The sequence below is a fragment of the Lichenostomus cassidix genome, chromosome 2 (genome assembly GCF_008360975.1).
Source record: "Lichenostomus cassidix isolate B80296 chromosome 2, HeHo_3.0, whole genome shotgun sequence".
NCBI lineage: Eukaryota > Metazoa > Chordata > Aves > Passeriformes > Meliphagidae > Lichenostomus > Lichenostomus cassidix.
Window position 1 is genome coordinate 24,355,862 of NC_139482.1, and position 19,267 is coordinate 24,375,128.

Sequence of the window (19,267 nt, forward strand, 5' to 3'; positions counted from 1 at the left end):
ACAGGTAACACAGAGCCTTTAGCTGCATGTCAGCAGCTCTCACAAAACTGGAGAGCTGATCACAGGTGGGAACTCAGAAGCACAGAAATCGCAGCAGGAGCTGCTCTGCGGGTAAGGGCACCTACACTAATGCAAGAAGAGCTCACTCCATGAGCTCCAGCTTCAAAGGACACTGAGTTCAGTTCATTGCAAATGACTGCTAACTAACATCATCCTAAACACACCAGCTGAAGGAAACCTGGGGGGCTTTTAGCAGTACAAAATGTCAGTAAGTGATGCCAGACAAAGGTGAAGGGCTGCCTGGTGCACAGCAGTGCAGCTGGAATCAGCTCCACACTGACTGAAATTAAACGCAGAACATGCGTGACCATGGCTCAGGGGAGTCACTGCAAAGTGCCCAGAAATGCTCCCTTTGTGGTGACAGACAACAGGAATTGCTAATGCACTTCTCACTAAAGGTGTGCAAGAGATGTTTCCCACTTTGTAAGAGAAAAAAAAGCTTTTCTGAACTCCCTTTGAAAGACCCAGTATGAAACAGCTCCAAAGTGATGCCCTACTCTTCTCTCATAGGATTAAACCAAATTTATGAAACTGAAGCAACATTAGGAAATGGCTTTAAGGGTGAAGGGGAAATGAATGAGACTTAAATAACATTTATTCTCCTTCCAGTTCTTTTGGAAGCATTAGGGAAAGCCAACAGGAAGGTTTGGAAGAAAAACCTCTAGCACAGTCCCCAGGAAGGCCCAGGGGTCAGTGACAAGAATGCACAGCACACTGGTAGTCAGCAATTCTCATTTACAAAATCAGTTTTCTTATGGGGGAAAAACAATCCAACCAAAAACCAAAAATCCAGCTGGTACAGATAGTTCAGTGTCTGACAGTTTAGTCATTTGCAATCTGAAATTGAACTTCAAGGTTACCCTTTGTTAATGACATAGGGTCCTCCCCATTATGCAGATAAACTAATTCCTCACCTCCAATTCCATTTCCTTTACTATTGTGTAGAAGTCTCAATTTTGAGAGGAAGGCTAAAATACATTTCCATTACTGTAGTTAACCTTTATTGGAACAGTCTTCTTGTTAGCTGATCTAGCAGAAACTAAGTGAGTCCCCAAGGAATTAAATCCTTTCCGCTGCAGCAGATCTTGCCTGTGACGAGCTATAGATCACAGTAGAGAGCTCTGTGGAAGACTGTGCCAATGAGCAGTTTTCCCTCGTAGATGGATGCCACTGAGCTTCCCTGCAGCACAGAGCCGTTGTCAGCGTAGACACGTGTCACCACAGGCTTCTCGGAGAGGATGTTCTGGATGCGCAGGACCTGCCACAGGGGGAGGATACAGCTACTGAAATGGTCGTAGGTGAAAATGCTCCACGGATGGGGGGAACATCAGCATGTTAACTTGAACAAATTAGTTCTGATAATTGCAGCCATGTGATTCCTCTGATAGGGCCTTAGTGAAGCACGGTCCATGACCACTGATTTATTTATTTTTTAAAGTTGTTGCACAGTATCTGGAAGGAAGTAAGGCAGTCACCCCCACCACTAGGAATGCACACCTTTTTTTTCACCCTAACAGTTAATTAATATATTTTTATTTTCATGCTTTTTCCAGACAGAGTAAACAACTGCCTAGTTTCATAAATCTATTGCTATTGGACATGGTAATTATGAGAAGTGTCTTACAGGGAGCTTCAGACAAGACTGAAATCAAATGGACACCACTCAGCTGCACTCATGGCCATTATTGGCCTGATGCCAGGACGCTGATGTCACTGATTTCATAGAAGATTTACAGTGTCACCTACTGATGAACTACACTTGCACAGATTAATCATTCCTGTGCAAATGTTTTTGGTCACGCTTTGCACTCAGACAATTATGTTTAGTTTGGCAAAGAGGTGCTGGTTTGGTAATTAATGCAGTTCATCAGAATCTGTGGGCATGGCCACAGCTGCACAGAAAGCAGCCTGAGGAGACTAAAGTGAGTGAGCTGCTGGGTGGAAATTATTTAGTTGTCACCCAAGGGTCTGAATGGGTGTTACTGAGTATATGCTGTTCAGGCTCCCACTTGAGAGCAGAATCCAGCTTGGTCTTTGCTTTTACAAAGGCTGGCCAGGCACTTCTCGCTGAAATGCAGTTAAGTTATACCAGGGTGCTTTGAACAAAACAACTTTCTGGCACAGACATAGCCAAGAGACCAGTGACGTCTCCCAAAAGGCACCTCAGATGCTGGAAGATTTTCAGGATCATAGTAGAACAGCTTCATCCCATTGGGATGACATCCTGTCCAGATGTCTCCAGTGTGAGGGTCAATAGACAAGTTATCGACCAGAGTGTCCAGCTGCAGTGTCTATTCAACACAGAATAAAAACAAGAAGTTAAAGCTATCAGAAATCCTGGAAATAAACAATAACCACCAGATTGTCCAAGACTCTCATCTGACATAACTTAGACTGAATTTTTTTAAAGAAATACTTCTTCCCCCACTTCTGTTTTTCTTTTGCCCTGGTTTGCATCATCCCCACTCCTGTGCTGTGAGAAACCTGCTTGCTGCTCTGAGCTTCCCCCATCAGCTCATACAGGTCTGTTGATGCTACAGTGCTTTGTGCTCTGACCCACACTGCCTGAAACAGGCTTCCCCTACAGCTCAACAGCACGAGGATTCCTCCCTTCCCTAGAAGGAGGGTGAAAGACCTGAAGCTCTGTAATGGGCTGCACAGGCACGCCTGCAAACCCATAGCAGGAGCCACCCAGGTCAGAGCTTTACAGATGATCATGCTAAAATGTCAAGTATTCATGGGAAATATTCTGTCCAAAATTCACATTTGCCACTTTTTTATAGAACAGCAGCACCTTACCTTCACGTGGGTTAAACTCCAGTTAGCATGTTTTTCCATAACATGGATATTGTGATCCAATACATCTGCAACATAGATGTACCTTCAAAGGAAAACAAAGCGCCTCAATGTATGTGAGTAAGCAGACTCCAAAACCAGGCTGTTCTGCCTGTGCAAGCCCACACACCAACAGACATTGCAAGCAGGCCACAGGGCACTGAGGCCAACCTGCTGAGATGCCAATGTAGCTTCACACAGTGCCAGTTCTTCCTTTACAACACTGAAATAAGCCTTGGAACCACAAAACCACAATTATTTGTTTGGGTTTTTTTAACTCACTTGTCCACACCACAGGACTGGTTGATTCAGTCCCACAGATGTAGGGGTGGAGAGCATTCCCTGCTTGCAGAAACCCTGCCCCATTACTCCTTGCAAGCAATACACACACACTCCTGTATCAGCTGGTGAAAATGCAGCAACTGGTGACCTCACTGCCTATAAACTACTGCACAATGCAATAAATATTGCTGCTAAAGACCAAGACACAAAACTTCTGTGCTACAAACACTCTGTATCACTTGTGTTGCACAGGCAGCACCTTGCCTCACATGAACCAGTTTAGACACACCTGACCACAAAGGTACCACGTGTACAAACCAGGATCTCCAGACACTTCCTTGTGATCAAATGAAATCCAGTGTAAGGAGAAACTTACTTTCTGTCGGGAGAAATGTTAATTCCATTGGCTGAATAAAACCCAGCTGCTACTTCTTTAACTTCTTTTGGGCTGTAGTAAACAACATTTGACCAGGATAAACCCAGGAACATTTCTAAGAACATCAAGAGGAAGTCAGAAAAGTAGTGGTCGTTGGTAGCATAGAAGCTGTCTGGTCCCATGGCTACTATGTCATTTACACTAAAAAAGAAAAAAAAAAGAGATAGATAAATTTTAAAAATCAAATCAAATCAAATCAAATCAAATAAAAAAAGAGATATTAAGGAGAATTTTAGGATTGCCCAGAATCCAGTCAGGACATGACCATTCGATACACATAAAGAGGCTGCAATTATAGATCTACTTCAAGTAGTCACCAAATTATTTAGATCTTTTTACTTCTATGAGCCAGGACTGGGCAGTGTTGAGACCTGAATGGGATCATAAAGGCATCAGCTGGAGATCTGGCTATCTGTCTGTAAGTCCATGGAAATTATTTATTATTATTATTATTATTATTACTATTTTCTTTTTCATTGCATTCAAGTAGAAAACAGAGAAGAAGTAGGTGTGGTGACAACTTTATCAGTCTGGCTGTTTATCTTACAATCATATTGCAGTAGGATAGACGAAAAAAGTTTGTTTTAAAAGAAAAAAAAACAGAAAAAGCTAAATGCATGTTTATTATTACAGTAATAAAATATCAGAGTAATAAAATATAATAAAATACAGAGTAATAAAATATCTGGAGATTCGTATCTGCAATGACCTCACAGTGGCTTACATGAATGAAGGAGAAATGGATGCCACACTAATTCACTGCCATCAGTCACAGCAGCACTTAAGACTAGTTTAGTGATACAACTATTAAAAATCTAATTTAGAGAACAGATTGGAGAAACACTGCTTTTGATTACACAGATAAGAGAAACAGAGAAAAGGAAATATCTCATATTAATAATAGCCTAACCCCAAAATCATCCTACATTGGATGTCACCAATGCAGCCTGATCTGGGGGAAGATGGTACTTGGGTCCAATACCTTGTGAGAAGGTCATGTCGAATGGTTTTCAGGTGTTCAAGAGAATTGTTATCTTCTACAAATTTAAACAATTCTACTGTGCTCTTCTGATGGGGATGGTTCACAACAAAGAGGTACACGGTGTCGTCTTGAAAAAGAAATGGAAACAGCTGAATTCTCTGCTACAGTTTGCGTGGCTGAGCACCCCCAGCCCCGAGGCAGCCTTGAGTACAGAGCACAAGCTGAGTTTGGCGCATTTGTCTCATTGCTCTGCAGAGGCAGAGGGACAAGTACCCATGCACTGCAAGACACCTCTACAACTGGATCCAGGTGTCCAGCTACTTTTCTCCCAGGTTGGCTCTACAGGGAATTGCTGCATTGACAAGACTTTTGCTATTTCTTCCAAGGAAGAAAGAGATGACAGCCTCATCCTTATACCCAAGGCACTGAGTTTTGCAATCTGTGGAACAGCCCCAGTCAGCTGGGAGAAGGGTCTGTGGCCAAGGCAGTTTGGGTTCTTTGGTTTGTCTACCACATCCCCAGGGAGAGCAGAAGGAGCTCTCCCTGTATTCTACATAAGGCTGCAGCCTATCTGCCCAGCCCTTCTGCTAAGACCATACATCAGCCACCACTCCTTTTTCCAACACCTTCCCTTAAAGGATGACTGTATGGAGATGCAGGTCAAGCTGCAGCAATGGTTCTCTTCATATTTGCAGAGTTCTAATTGGCCTGCTAAAAGCCCCTGTGGAAGGACAGGGAAAAGATACTTTATTGGTAATCAGAGCCTGGCACAGGAAAACATATCTTGGAGAAGAGAAGCTGGCTTGGCCAGAAAGGAACAGAGGTTTTGATAATTTACAGAGATTTGATAATTTAGTGTTTTGCCACAAAGGTTTCCATTCTGGGCACTACTAGTCTATGAAGGATGATCTCCTCAAAACACATGAACCCAGCGTGAAACAGATATAAACTGGTAAAATAAATTTTCTGTGGTTTTCCATTCTAATTTTTACAATTTTTTTTTCTTTTAATATGCAGGACATTTTTCTGTTTCAGACAGACTGAGATTATGTGGCAGTGTGTTTTCTTTAGCAGTTGGCATTTAAAAAAGAGCAAAACAAAGATAAAAACCACAAACCTTTTTTTGCCCAGCAAGAACAACTATTGAGGGTGGTGCAATGCAAAACTGCAAAGGGATTCCTGATTGTGCTCTCTAGGCTGATATTTGCCACCGCCTCAAGATCTTTACCTCTATCTATGTAGGTGCTGATTCCATGAGGGTTAAATGATGCCAGATCAAACCCTCGGCTGATCCTCAGTTCCACTGCTCTGGGATTGTCTTCATTCAAATCCATCAAAAATATTTCACCTGGCTTGTCTGGAGCAAAGCTCTTTAATCCTGGATATTTCAAACCCTGTAGAATCAAAACATAAGAAAATAATTCCTGGATAAAAGGTAGACAGAAGCATCACAGGGCTGGAAATTCTGGAGCCTTGATCGGACTTGCCATCACATGAAGATATCCCTGTGCTTCATCCTGCTGAGCTGTGAGGGAGGTGGAGAGAGTGGCTCTGCTCTCCCTGGCAGAAGGATCAGGCTGTGTGGGGGGCACAAGGAGCCATGCCCAGGCGCCACAGAAAGCCCCACTGCAACCACACCTCGTGTGCCTGCACACTGACACGCTGTGGGGACAAACTGGCAGTCCAGCACCACTGACTTTATCATGTGCTAAAGCCACGGGGAACAGCAGCAGTGGAACAGCTCACTATTCCTGGCATGAAATTTGCAATGTTATCATTCCCTGGGTGTCCCTGGAGCACGTAGATAAGAACATCAGCTTTTGTTTTAGAAAATAACCACCAGCCACCCTGATTGCAAAGAAAAGGTTGAAAACCTATCTTCTAAAGGCTAAAAAAAATCAGGCACAGCATAATCAACACATAAAATTTGACTTTTTTCAAAAGTTAGGGAATTAACACGTCTTCTTAACATGGCAGAGGACTGGCATTTCAACATTTCAATGAAGCAGCATGAAAGAAAGCCAAGGTTACGTGGCCAGGCAAGTCAGTGCAATAGGATACCTGTGCCAGACCCACCAACACCACTTGTGTGTCAAGAATCATGCTTGCTCAAACAGAGGGCAAGGAGAGCTAAGCCAACACAAGACTGGGCTGTTCTTTGGGAGCCACTCAGCCTTGCTGGAAAGAGCCCCTCCAGCTGTTTTCTATGGCTTCTGCAGATAAGGAAGCAGGCAAGCCCTGGCATGGGGAGGTGCCATGGGCACTTACAGAGCTGATGAAAGCCAGTCCATTGGGAAGTATATCAATGTCTTCCGAACCAGTTTCTGCAAAACAGAGATAAACAGAGGTTTTCAGGTGACACTATTTCCCATTGAAAAAACCTCATTTTTAGTACAATTCCAGCTCTCACAAATGCCCCTTTCTGATATGACTGCACACATGATGAAGTTCAGTCAAAAAGATCACATTGCATCAAAAGTGGTAGCAAAGACAGAACATTGGGTTACGAAACAGTACCAGGGTTTTCCTCCTTTTGGGGACCAAGGGTGCTCCTGCAGTGGCCAGGCAGTCTCCCCGCCAGCTCCATGTGCCCACAGATGCTGTGAGATGCATCACCAGGTGTGGGATGAACTGCTGCTGAGGATGTGTTCTGCAGTGAGCCTTTAGTGTGGGCATGGAGATTTCCAGGGCAGGACCATACCCGTGACTCAGGCCTCAGGCTTGCATAAGGCAGCTGTGGGAATTGTGCACACTAATTCTCCTGACTGAGCTGGGACACTTCACAAAGATGGATTGCCAAATATTTAGTTTAAGCTGTCAAGTGACAGAGAACCTACTACATCTATAACAGCTAAGGGCTTTTACAGTTGGACCACACTTTCAGCTGCAGGTAATCACTTCTAATATTGCCAGTTCCTGCAGCTCCTGTAATATTTTTCCCTGCTAAGAAAAGACGATAAAATAAAAGCCCTTTAGTAAGAATACTGGAGCAATTTTAGACTTTCATCAAGAGCTCTCTAAAGAGCTTTTAGTCCAGTGCTGAAGCCCATTTGCCATCACACATTTCCACCACTCCCCTAAGAAGCCTCCCCACTCTTCTTCAAATCACCAGCAAAACCAGCATTGTTCTCAAGCCACTTCCCAGGCAATGAGGGAAACAACTCAGGAGCATTTTTTTCAGGAAAATTCTTCTTCAGGTTTCCTTTAACAGAGCCATCAACACAAGGCTTTTCCACCCAGCTTGTCCCATGTCTCCACACCCCCTCCTGCTTTGCCACAGAGCACACGTGTGAGCCTGCATGGGTCACACCATTCCTTGTACCTTGGCACCTCCATCTGAAACAGCACCTGCAAATCTGAGCTGGGTTTACTGTTTGCTTTTAAGTAGCTCCTAATTATCCCAGCACTGATTTGGCTGGCTGCAATTTATCCTGGGATCACTGACAGCCTTTGTGGAGAGGAATCAGAACCCCAAATCCACCCATCCAGGAAAGTTCCTCCCCAGCTCAGTCCTGGGAAGATGTAGTGGCACAACTTCTCATTTCTGGGCAGGGTCAGCTCCTCCTCAGCCTCAGCAAGCTCCTCCTCCACCCCAAGACACCAACGAGCAGAGCATCCCTGCCTTCTGAGGAGCAAAAGGTCTGAAGATGCACTTTGGGGGGAGTCAGCTGTTATCCCACCCCTGGGATAATTTTGACTAACTCAGGTAGAGGCAACATCTGCAATGATGTGTCCAGAGACACTTAGAGCCTGTATTTTCCATTTAAAGTTCTGAATTTGGGCTTTTTTTTTTCAGCTCAGCTTACACTCTTCTTTAAGCTACCAACTCCTTTCCTTTTCCCCAGTCTCTCCAAGTATGGGTTAATTTATAAAATGGGGTTAGTGGCAATTCTCTACTTCCCAGGATTGCTGTGAGGATAATGCATAAATAAATGCTGAGAGGCTCAATTGCCATGGTGACATGAGCCGGACAGACAGCTTTTACTGGCAGTGCACACTGGTGAGTGAATAAACAGAGATATAATCGTTTATCGCTACTGTATCAGTGAGGCTGCCAAGCAGAAGGATGGGAAGGCTAATTGGGAGCAGACAATTAAAAACTACAAGTTTCCAGCAGAAGGAGTGCACTGAGAGCCCTGCACCCAACTGCTCCAAGAGAAACTGCCCACCAAAGCACATTTTGGGCGCTCCATGGCCAGGTCCTGGAATGTGTGGAAGCAAGAGAATGGTGTCAGAAGAGCAGTGGAATGCTGATTCAGCACAGCCCTGCAGATCCAGCAGCACCGAGGAGGGGCTGCAGACACACAGCCCTGCAGGGAGGCTCAGGGACTCTCCTGCATGCCCTGAGTGGGGAGGGCTCTGCCCTGCTGCTGCTGGTGCTATACAGGGCATGAGAATTAGGAACTGATTGATTCCTTAGGTATCACTTATCTGCATTATGTTGTTTGATTGTGTCACTGAGCCCAGCTTATCCATGGGATTGTCTGACGAGGTGGCATTTAAGAAAAATAAAGAGATACTGTGAAAAATTGTTGCCTACTCTGGAAATGGTGGCTTTTTGTTGTTCTTTATTTTATCTCAGTAGGATGTATTCTGCAGGTGTATCTAACAAAAAAAAAAAAATAAAAATCTGGATTTCATGTCCAAGTGTGAGACTGTTCTGCCCGTATTCCACAAATTGTTCCAAAATGCAAGTATTTCTGCCAACTTCTATAATAGCTTCTTGAACTTTAGGAATTAGTACAGGAGGTATGGTTAGTTTATTATAAACCAGTAACATGATGAGACACTAATAAAACTCAGGAGCTAGTGTTTATTCTACAAATAGAGCCTTTCCTACATATTTGTCGATGAGGCTTAGGACAAGCTGCAATTTTTGTTTGTTCAATGTTTGCATCTGTGCTTACATTGCACAATATTTCAAAAGCGGAATAGATAGAAGTCTTAAAAAAAGAGAAATACAGAAAAGATGAAACTGTGCAAAAAGAAAAAGGTCCACTACAGAATTTTTCCATTTACTCTGTGTTTGCTTCACTTACTATAGATCCATCACTTACAACATAATTCTGTACCATAGGTCTGTTCTTCTATGTACAGAATTGATAGTTTAAGATTATTTTGCTCAAATCTAGCTGATCCAGCTCTGGGACTTATGTTTCATTTAGGAGTTCAGAAGGACTGATTTAAACATTAAAATAAAGACAGACTGTTTATTCAACTTTATCCTAGCATTTTAATGGAAAAACGCCCAGGAGGCCAAGACGTCCGTGTACAAAGACATCCTTACACAAAGTCACCCACACGAGCAACCTCACAGATCTGAGTACAGCAAAACCCCATGTCTGAATAGTGCTACCTAGGCAGCATCCAGGCTTTAGGGCTCCTTACTCTCCCTGAGTGATGTAAGCTCCCTAGTCACAGCAAATGAGTTTTAGAAGACATCTGAGCGAACACGGCAACTTTTAAGTTTGCAAAATCCTTTGTTAGTTCTCTTACTGCCACACTGGACCTGCTAAACTAATTTTTGGCATTTTTATTTTTCTAATGAAAATAAATAATGCAGCAAAGTGCAGAGCAAAGGCAAGACAAGGTGCAGAGCTCTCTGTGAAGAGACAGCGTTAGAGAAGCCAGCAAGAAGCAGAAACGAAGCTCTGTAAATTGATCCATTGCCTCTAACCAGAGACAGGTTCTCAGAAATCACCTAATCTACATTTAAATGTCAGACATAAAAACCAAGATACTGTTCAGAAACAAAACACAACTCTATTTGTCTTTTCTAGGCTTCCTTCTTTCCTCAACAGAACAATCATGTTGTAAAAAAGTCTTATAAAGATTGCAATAGCGATATGCTTTAAAAAATTACTCATAAATTATTTTATGTTAATCACCATCAAATAATCATTATTCATAGTCTTGTATGAGTAAATTACAGCTTAATTTAGAAGACCTGGCAATCTTTTTAAATGCAATTTTTTCTGTACCTATTTTCACGAACAGGATCTCTGCATATACTCATTAATGGCAGCAATTTGACTTTACAAAGATGTTTGAATCCTGACACAAGGAAGAAGCAAGATTTATGAAATCAACTCAGTGACTCAGCAAGTTCAAAGGCAAGGCTGTAAAAGCTCATCCAATTACTTTTTACACATGAAAAATCCAGACAAATTTCAACACAATTTAAGATATTTCCAAAAAATACTAAGGAGGGGAAAATCCTTAGCCATCAAGCCTTCATTAAGTTTAAAAAATATTATCTGGGAGAAAGGGAGACACAAAAAGCAATGAATTTCATAGCTATCCATTTTATACACTGGATATCCTAAATGAAGAGGAAAAAAACCAAGACAGAAACATTGCTGTGTGCTAAACACATGGCCCAAAGTACAAAGTCAACACTTCAGCCACTCCGTTAAACCTCTCTGCAAACCAGACTAAGATGACAAACATGACCCCTTGCTCTTTGGAACCTCACAGCTGCATTGCACAACGGCGCCAAGCTCCCGCCTGCCACCAGCACTGCACAGCACCAGCCAGGTCCTGAATGTCCCCAAAATGTGGCGCAGAGGAGGGACACCCTGGCTGGCATTTAGCAGCTGCTCCTTTGCCTTATGCCTGTGGCCCTCTTCTAAAGCTTCCACCCTTGCAGCACTTCTCATGTCCAAGATGTCACCAGCTGACAGTCACCTGTGGCTACCTGTCTGAAGGGCCAGCGCACCTCTTCTAAAAGCCAAATAATTTCCTAAGTGGCTTAGCAAAGGAGAAGTGTTTGCATGGTACTCAATTTCAAGAAAAGGAAAAGAAGCTTTAAATGCTGAAGGCAAAAAGCATTATACCAAACTAATTTTTCTGTACAATTTTCTTCCTGCAGTTTCTCCCTATCTCCAAGTCCAAGTAGCAAATGAAAGTCAAATTAGCACTTTGTTTTTGGGATCAGACTTTGAGGCTGGCTTTAAGGAGCTGTTACAAAACAAGGCTGGACAAAAGCAATGCACTCAGTGATTTTAAGCACGTACCAATGCCTTTAATGAGCCGGCAGTTCGGGAGGCTCACTGGGGCTACTTCCCGGGAAGCATTGAGTCTGTTTCTGCAAGAGGAAAGAGCAGGGTTAACAGCACACAGCCAGTTTTAAGAGAGGTAGTATTCCTTGTTTTCAGTTTTATTGTCTGCCATATTGCAGCAACAAATCAGCCACAAAATACTGAATAAGCAAACCCCACAACTGACAAGAGCAACTCCTCCAAATCTCCGCAATGGTTACACATGTCCAAGGATTAAGTGATTCTTCTACACTAACTTCAAAAACTTCATTTTGTTCATGAGCTTCAGCAACAAACTTTTCTGACCCACTGCAACTCAGATGGTAAAATAACACAACCATGCTTTCCTCAGGTTTCAGACACCTAAATATAGTAGCACCCTGCAGTTAGCACCAACATTTCAGATGAGGAGAGGGCAATCTTCTAGTCCAAACCACTGCCTATTTTTGGTCAGTAGGCCACCAGCAGTTGCACTTCCTGCATTTCTTAGTCTACATTCAAAGGCATGATAGCACTGTTGCAAGGCAGGGGTACTCATTTCCTCACAACAAACAGGACTTGGTAGTATGGTTTTAGGCAATTACCCTGTCGCCTCCTCTCCTGGTACCCTCCCCAAGCACTACCCTTCATCAGTGCTTATTCCATTCATGAATGCCCATGAAATTCCATCTCTGGCTCATACTTCCCTGGACAAGCAGATACAGACAGGCACACACAAGTTTGTGTTTCTCTGTTTCCTCTTGAAGGAATATTTTCACTCTTCCAAGCTGTCTGCAAATCTGTATGACAGACACCTCACAACCAGGACTGCTGTGTTTGACTATGCTGGTCTGCAGTGTCACAAGAAAATATGTCATATTTCTATGTAAAAATGTTGAGCTATTGTACTACAATATTTCTTTCCTTTTTTTTTCTGGCCAGAAGAAAGCATTTAACCTAACATAGTTACTGCTTTGCGTGACTATCATATGCATGTGTTGAGGCTGTTGCTCCAGCCGCAGGAAATTCTGAATGCAAAGATCCCATAGCAAAACCTTGCCATGTTTATGTTATAGTTTTAGGCATAAACATAAACTAAACAGCAGTTATCAGCCAGTGATATGAAAAATATGTGATACAGATGAGCAGTGTTTGGTATGTCAGTCCTGCTTTTTTTTATCACTTAAATATGAATTTTAAATTGCTTCAGTCCTGTATCACAGATATAGGTCGTTAACACAAGGCCAAAAGCAAAGAAGAAAACCAGTAAAAAGTGCGGACGACAGCAAGGGAAAGGAGCCAAGTTAAACCCTCCCAAGCCCTCTCTCCCAGCACAGGAGTACTGACAGAGAATTGCACTGGCTCCCAGCCCACAAACAGCACAGCAGGGATATCAGCTGCCCCCTTGCCCACCAGCATCCTGCGCTGCCAAACCCACCAAGAACCCGAAGGTGGCTCAAGGTGATCCTGCCTGAGTTTGCACTGCTGCCTGCTTAGGGCTTTTCCCTTCCCTATTTTCAACAGCTTTTCCCAGGCAGGCTGCAAGCCACCCTGAGCCAAAAGCACAGCAGGAACGCAGCCAGCAGCCAGCAAGGGATGATGATATCCCGACAGCATTCCCAGGGAAACACTTCATGGGCTGGAATGAGAGTAATTCAAAAGGACACTAGTCACAAGCCTGCAGCTTACATAGAGACTTTTCCAAAATGTGTCAGTTTATCTAGCTCAGACAGCCCCAGCCACTCAACCAGATGGCCTAGATTACTAACTGGCCATTCTAAGAACAGCCTGAAATATGGAAGACCTGCAATATGTGCAGGATGCAACTTCAAAAAAGCAAGAATTTTTAATATTTGGTGCAACTCCAGCGCATGGGTCCTTTTCCCACACAGTTTCTCTTTACAGTTTAGTCCTCCACCTGCTGTCCTACTTCATGGGGCACAGACCACAGGCCTTCCCTTTCTTTCAGCAGGAACCTGTTGCATATTCAAAGACCTCTCTCAGTTTTCATCATCTCTAGACTAATGAATCCTGAATATTTTGGGGTTTGGTTCTGTGGGGGTTTTTTTCACAAACTCAGAAGGAACTGCAAAAAGTCTTTGCTGGAATCCTGCCTTCTGGGTGGGGGATGAATAACAGAGACCCTTGGCAAGAGCTACCACCACCCACAGTTTCTCCTCTCAAGACTGTGTTAAATTACTTTTAGAGTACTTTGTGACCTGAAGTTGTGTGTTTCCACACTTGGCAGCAGTCTTAAGACTGCTGCTACATTGCAGTTTGCAGAAAACACAGCAGCCAGAAAAACCCACAGAGAGCTACAGAGACAGGGGGATCCTGTTTCTACATGAAGATTCTCCTTTACCAGGTTCCTAACTTTCCATTTGTTCATTAAGTTTGGAGGAGATGTGGGATCCCCTGCTCTTCACAGCACTTTGAAATGGCTCACTCCCTAAAGCCTGGGAGTATTTTCCAGTTCTGCTATTCCAGCTTATGCAGCTCCAGGGCAGGAAAGCCCTGTTTCCACCATGGTTATCACTTGCAGTAGATTCAGTGCAACATGTAAACTCATCCATGCCAGGTTCCAGGGTCCAGGCAGTAAAGCCCTCGTTCTGTAATTAGCTACAATTACTGTCTACCCAAAGTTCAACTAGCTGGATGTTTTTGATCAAAATCAGGAATTTGGAGTCCTTGTGAACATAAGCAAAATTATAATGACTTAGTCACCTTCCAATAGAGTGATTCATCATCCCTTTTGTGACCTGAAAGGACCAGTTACCCATTTGGTAGCTTTCAGGACAGAAGCTGCTGTAACATTCATACCTCATGGCACGAGGTGCATGACATGGACATGGAGCATGATATGGCTGTGTATTTCACAGCAAGTGAGGTCACAACTTAGGATCATCAAAGTCTGTGCTCCAGCAGACGAAACCCCATGTACACAGGGGTTGCCATTACCCAGAGGTCAGCTTTGGTAGAACATAACCCAGGTTTCTGGCAAACTGATTTCCGCTTAGTGTTTGGCCAGTCAGCAGGAGATGAGCTAAATTCGCAGACAGTGCTTTTGGCACATCCCCGTTACTTGAAGCCTCTGTAAAAACAGAGGTACCAGCCCTCTGCCCCAGGGCACCTTCTCCCCTTATTCCCCTTGCTCCCAACATCGTCCTGGGGAGGATTTCACATACGCTCAGTGCAAAGGGCATTTCCGCTGCATAAACGACCCCGAAGTTAGGTTATGCTGAAGCAGGAGGAAAAGGACATCACAGTGCCGGTATTTTCTCTGAGGAATAGCGGTGCCCTTGCTAAGCTGACAGCAATGACGGTGCTGCTGATGAAGAACCCTTCCCCTCCGGTGACACCGCACTGACAGGGCAGGTGCTCGCTAAGTTGCGCCCGACAGCGAAGCTGCGCTGCGCTCGCTCTCGGCGGGCGGAGGGGAGGTCCGGCCTCCCCGCCCCGCTCAGCCCCACGGCGGCACTCTGCCGCCACCCCCACCCGGGTCTCCCCGGCCCTTCCCGCCCCGCCGGCACCGGGACCCGCAGCTCCCAAACCCCGCTCACCCACCGGAAGGCCAGCAGCCGCTCCGCCGCCAAGGCTGCCGCTATCCCGACCAGAGCCACCACCAGCAGCTTCCCCATGGCCGCTCCCGGCTCCGCCGCGTCCCGTCCTGTCCCGTCCCGTCCGTCCCGTCCCGTCCCGTCCCGTCCCGCCCCCGGGCCCGGCGCTGCCTCCCTGGCCCCCGCCCCTCCCGGCCGTGCCCGCACCGCCGGCACTGCCCGCCCGGCCACCCAGCGGCACGGGGCCAGGCAGCGGCTCTCTGCAGCCTCCGTGCTGCAGCGCCCATGGCAAGGGCAGGTGGACCAACCTCCAGCTCTGTTATGAAAAAAATATGCATTCTACAAAAATACGTGTGTCAGACCAAGACTGATGAGTGATGCGGAATGTTCAGGTGCTCCGTGTTCACCTCTATACTGAGATGTACATGCTAATATGCATGCACTAATAGCAAAGTTTCCCCCCAAATGATGCTTCTTCCACTGCCCCTGTCCCACCAATATCTTCCTCCTCGGTGCTGGAGAAGGGCTGCAGAACCACCTTTGGGCCCCTCCAGGCCCCAGGGTTCCTCCGTGGAGCAATCTGTTTCTGCGTCATCTTCAGTGTTGGCCTCCCTGTGCTTTCTGCTTTTTGGGGGAACACACTTGGCAGGTTACTGACCTCCCTCAGCAGTTATCTTTCCCTTCCCTACACAGTGAATGTCCTCACCTGCACACATTCCTTTGCACTTCTATGAAAGTCTGAGCAATCACTTACAGGGGCTTTTCTGCTCTTCTTGAACTTGCCCTTGAGGCCAAACAGATGCTCCACACTTAGTAGTACTTACAGTAAAGTGTGTTGGGGAAGAGGAGGCACTCTAAAATACCTTTTTCCCTCAGTTTTGGAATACCTCTTTTCCCTTTTCTGGTGTTTGATTACTTTGAAATTATAGGTAGGTGAGGTATCTTGGGAGGAATGCCTGGGGTTCTTGTGACCCAAGTGCAGGATCTGGCACTTGTCCCTTATTGAATCCATACCATTGGCCTCAACCCATCAATCCAGCCTGTCCAGATCCCTCTGCCAAGCCTTCCTACCCTCCAGCAGATCGGCACTCCCTCCCAGCTTGGTGTTGTCTTGAACTTACTGAGAGTGTACCAGATCTCCACATCCAGATAAATATATGGAACAGGACTGGCCCAAATACTGAGCCTTGGGGAACACCACTCACAAGCAGCCACCAGCTGGATTTAACTCCATGTGCCACCACTCTGTAGGGTCCAGCTATCCAGACAATTTTTTAACCAATGGACAGTGTACTCATCCAAACCATGAGCAGTTTCTCCAGGATAATTTGGTGTGAAATTATGTGAAAGGATTTATAAAGTCTAGGTAGACACATCCACAGCCTTTCCCTCATCCACTAGGTGGGTCACCCTGTCAGAGTAGGAGACCAGGCTGGTCAAGAAGAGCCTGCCTTTCACAAGCCCATGCTGGCTGAACTTGATCCCCTGCTTGTGTTGAGCATTCCACGTGATGGCACCTGAGATGATCTCTTCCATGATCTTCCCTGGCACTGGAGTCAGGCTGACAGGACTGGTTATAGCCAGTCCTGTCATACAGCAGCCCTCCAGTCCTGTGAGCCTCCCTGCCCTGTTTCCATGATGGTAGATGTATCATAGTTTTTCCTGCTGCATGATGACTTCCTGCTCCTCCTGTTTGTTGCCCATGCTGCATGCACTGGTGTAGATGCACTTCATTTGGGCTGTTGTTCCCACTGCCTTTTTGGGGGTTGAATCCATAAGTGCTGCGTGACCATTTTCACATCTCTCTGTGATTTCTAACACCTCAGTGACCCCTGCATCTTTGCTGCCACATGGATCTCCATCCACCTCCATCCCCCTGCCACTGAGGCAGCAGACTGAAGGAACTTGCTAGCCCAACATCCATCAAACATTGATGTACTGCCTCCAGGCTTATCTCTAGCAAGACTGGTTTTATCAGTTTCCCCCTTCAAATCTAGTTTAAAGCTCTTCCAATGAGTCCTTCTAACTGGGCAAAGATCTTTGAGATCAGGCATATCCCATCAGTCACAAACAGGCCTGGTGCCATGTAGATTGACCCATGATCAGAGAAAGCAGATTCTGCTGGTTTACACAGAGCTGGTTTGTTATCTCAGGTTTCACACCAAGACCAGTTTTCTAGCATTGTATTTTTCATTTATTTTTTACACCACGATTTATTTTGCAAGAGCATAAATTGCTTGATGTCTTGAACTCAATTTTGAGACAGGGTAGGTGCAATTCATCTGATAAAATGTCAATGTCTGCAGGGGAGAGACAGACATCAGAGTTGGTAATAAGATTGCAAGAGTGGCCATACTGTGTCAGATCAAGGGTTCATTTAGCTCAACAGCCAACAAAGTCAGTAGCTTAGGAAGAGTAAGGGAATGGGGGGCAAGTTAGATAAATCCCCCAAATTTCTTTCCTAGCACTTAGTTCTTTTCAGCTTAGTATAATGAGCTTTACCTTTTTAGTAACCCTTGTTAGATCTATCATTCAAGTACTTTCCTGCCTTTCTTTGAAGTGAGTTGTGCTTTTACCATATTTTTTGCTGATGTCAAGCCACTAGGCACCCTATAGGGTCATGGTAGGAAAACAGTTACTTTGAGGTAGCAATTCATATAAAAGGTGCCTAAAATAGATAACAAAATCTTTCCTAAGAAGTAGTCATTTCTCAGCATTCATTGGAAAGGAGCCTACAGTGACTAATTCAAGTGCAGAAATCGGCTCTGTAGATGCCTGAAGGTAGATGGAATGAATCTCCCTTGAAGTCTCTGCTCATCAAGTCACCCTTGACTGAAGGAAGGCTCTGGGCTTCTCAGCAGCCAACCTCCTCAGCACATCCCAGCCAGCCTGGGGTCTGCCCAATGGCACTGTCAGCATGCACTGTGACTTTCCCTCACCAGCTCCCTCCCGCTGGCCAAGTGGCTGCAGCAATGCTGGAAATCTCTTGATTTCTCTTCTGTTTGTTGCAAATCTCCCTCTGGTCTTTGCTTTGGGGCACTCAGGAGAGACCTGAGGGTGACCTTCTGCCACAAAGCATAATGACCAAAAGCAGGAATGAGCTGTGTGCATGTAATCAGCTGGAGAGAGATATGTACCAAGCCTGTGAGTGGAGGAAGGGAGCAAAGAGGGGAGACAAGGAAGGTCTTATGCTAATTAAGTCATTTAGACTCCTCTACAGTCAAGTGAAGAAAAGAAACCCTCAGTAAACACATCCAAGGGTGGATTTATTCAATCTGGGAAAGCATGCATGAAGTAGGACAAGTAGCAGCCTGTAGATGCCTAGGCTCCCTCTCTCCCTGTCTCTCCCGGCTGATGGAAATGAGACAACTTACTGAGAAATAACGGGAGCATTTAAATTACTGAAAGCAAAGAGAAATTTTTCTAGTAAAATTTTTGGAAGCTTTAAATCTTTCACTAGTAAAAGATGTACCCTTTACACGTGTTTCTGTATCACATATCATCATCTTTTTTAAAAGGTAAGATACAGAAAGTATGTACACACAGATCTGGATTTCTCAACAAATGATTTCAAAATGCATCATTCTTCAGTCTTTAATGACTCACAACATATTTTACCAAACAAACTTAAAAAAGCCAAAACTCTCTTTTTATCCAGATTTTACTCTCTCTTATAGTGATGTTAATCTGAAGTAAATCCAATATCTGCATTGCCAAAGTATTTACAATGAATTTACATGAAAGATTAAAGGTCAGTATATTATTCTGGAGCACTTCTGGGGATCTGATCTGACTAAATACAAAAACCTACAATGTAGGTGTGATAGTTTTAAGTGGGCCCTTCAGTTCATGGAGGGCACAGAGAACCCCAGCCTCTGGAGGGCATTGAGGGCAAATCTGATCGACAGCTTGTGAGGAGTCAGGCAGTGCTCAGTGACCCAGAGCTGCTCTATAAATACTGAATGAAATTCAGAAGTGGACATGTGGGTGTGAAGACAAGGGAGATGTTGCTATTTTTTAACTGTAGAAACAAGCAGAAGATGTCAACACAGTGTGGAAAGGCTCAAGTCTAATGAGATCTTGAACCAAACTTGTT

The 19,267-nt window shown here is 44.7% G+C and overlaps 1 protein-coding gene across 2 annotated transcripts; it reads right to left on the minus strand.

Moving 5' to 3' along the window:
* Positions 1-637: 637 nt before the first annotated feature.
* Positions 638-15,327, minus strand: LOC146440987 (serum paraoxonase/arylesterase 2). Of its 2 annotated transcripts, none has more exons than XM_085050761.1 (9): positions 15,179-15,327; positions 11,612-11,682; positions 6,864-6,919; positions 5,824-5,989; positions 4,596-4,722; positions 3,554-3,754; positions 2,860-2,941; positions 2,223-2,351; positions 638-1,318 (listed from the first exon to the last, which is right to left on the minus strand). In XM_085050761.1, the coding sequence occupies exons 1-9, from the start codon at positions 15,250-15,252 to the stop codon at positions 1,160-1,162; spliced, it is 1,065 nt and encodes a 354-aa protein (XP_084906887.1). In that variant the 5' UTR covers positions 15,253-15,327; the 3' UTR covers positions 638-1,159. The 2 variants fall into 2 exon arrangements, with proteins under 2 accessions (XP_084906887.1, XP_084906888.1); XM_085050762.1 differs by lacking the exon at positions 15,179-15,327 and adding an exon at positions 11,823-11,875.
* Positions 15,328-19,267: the final 3,940 nt, after the last annotated feature.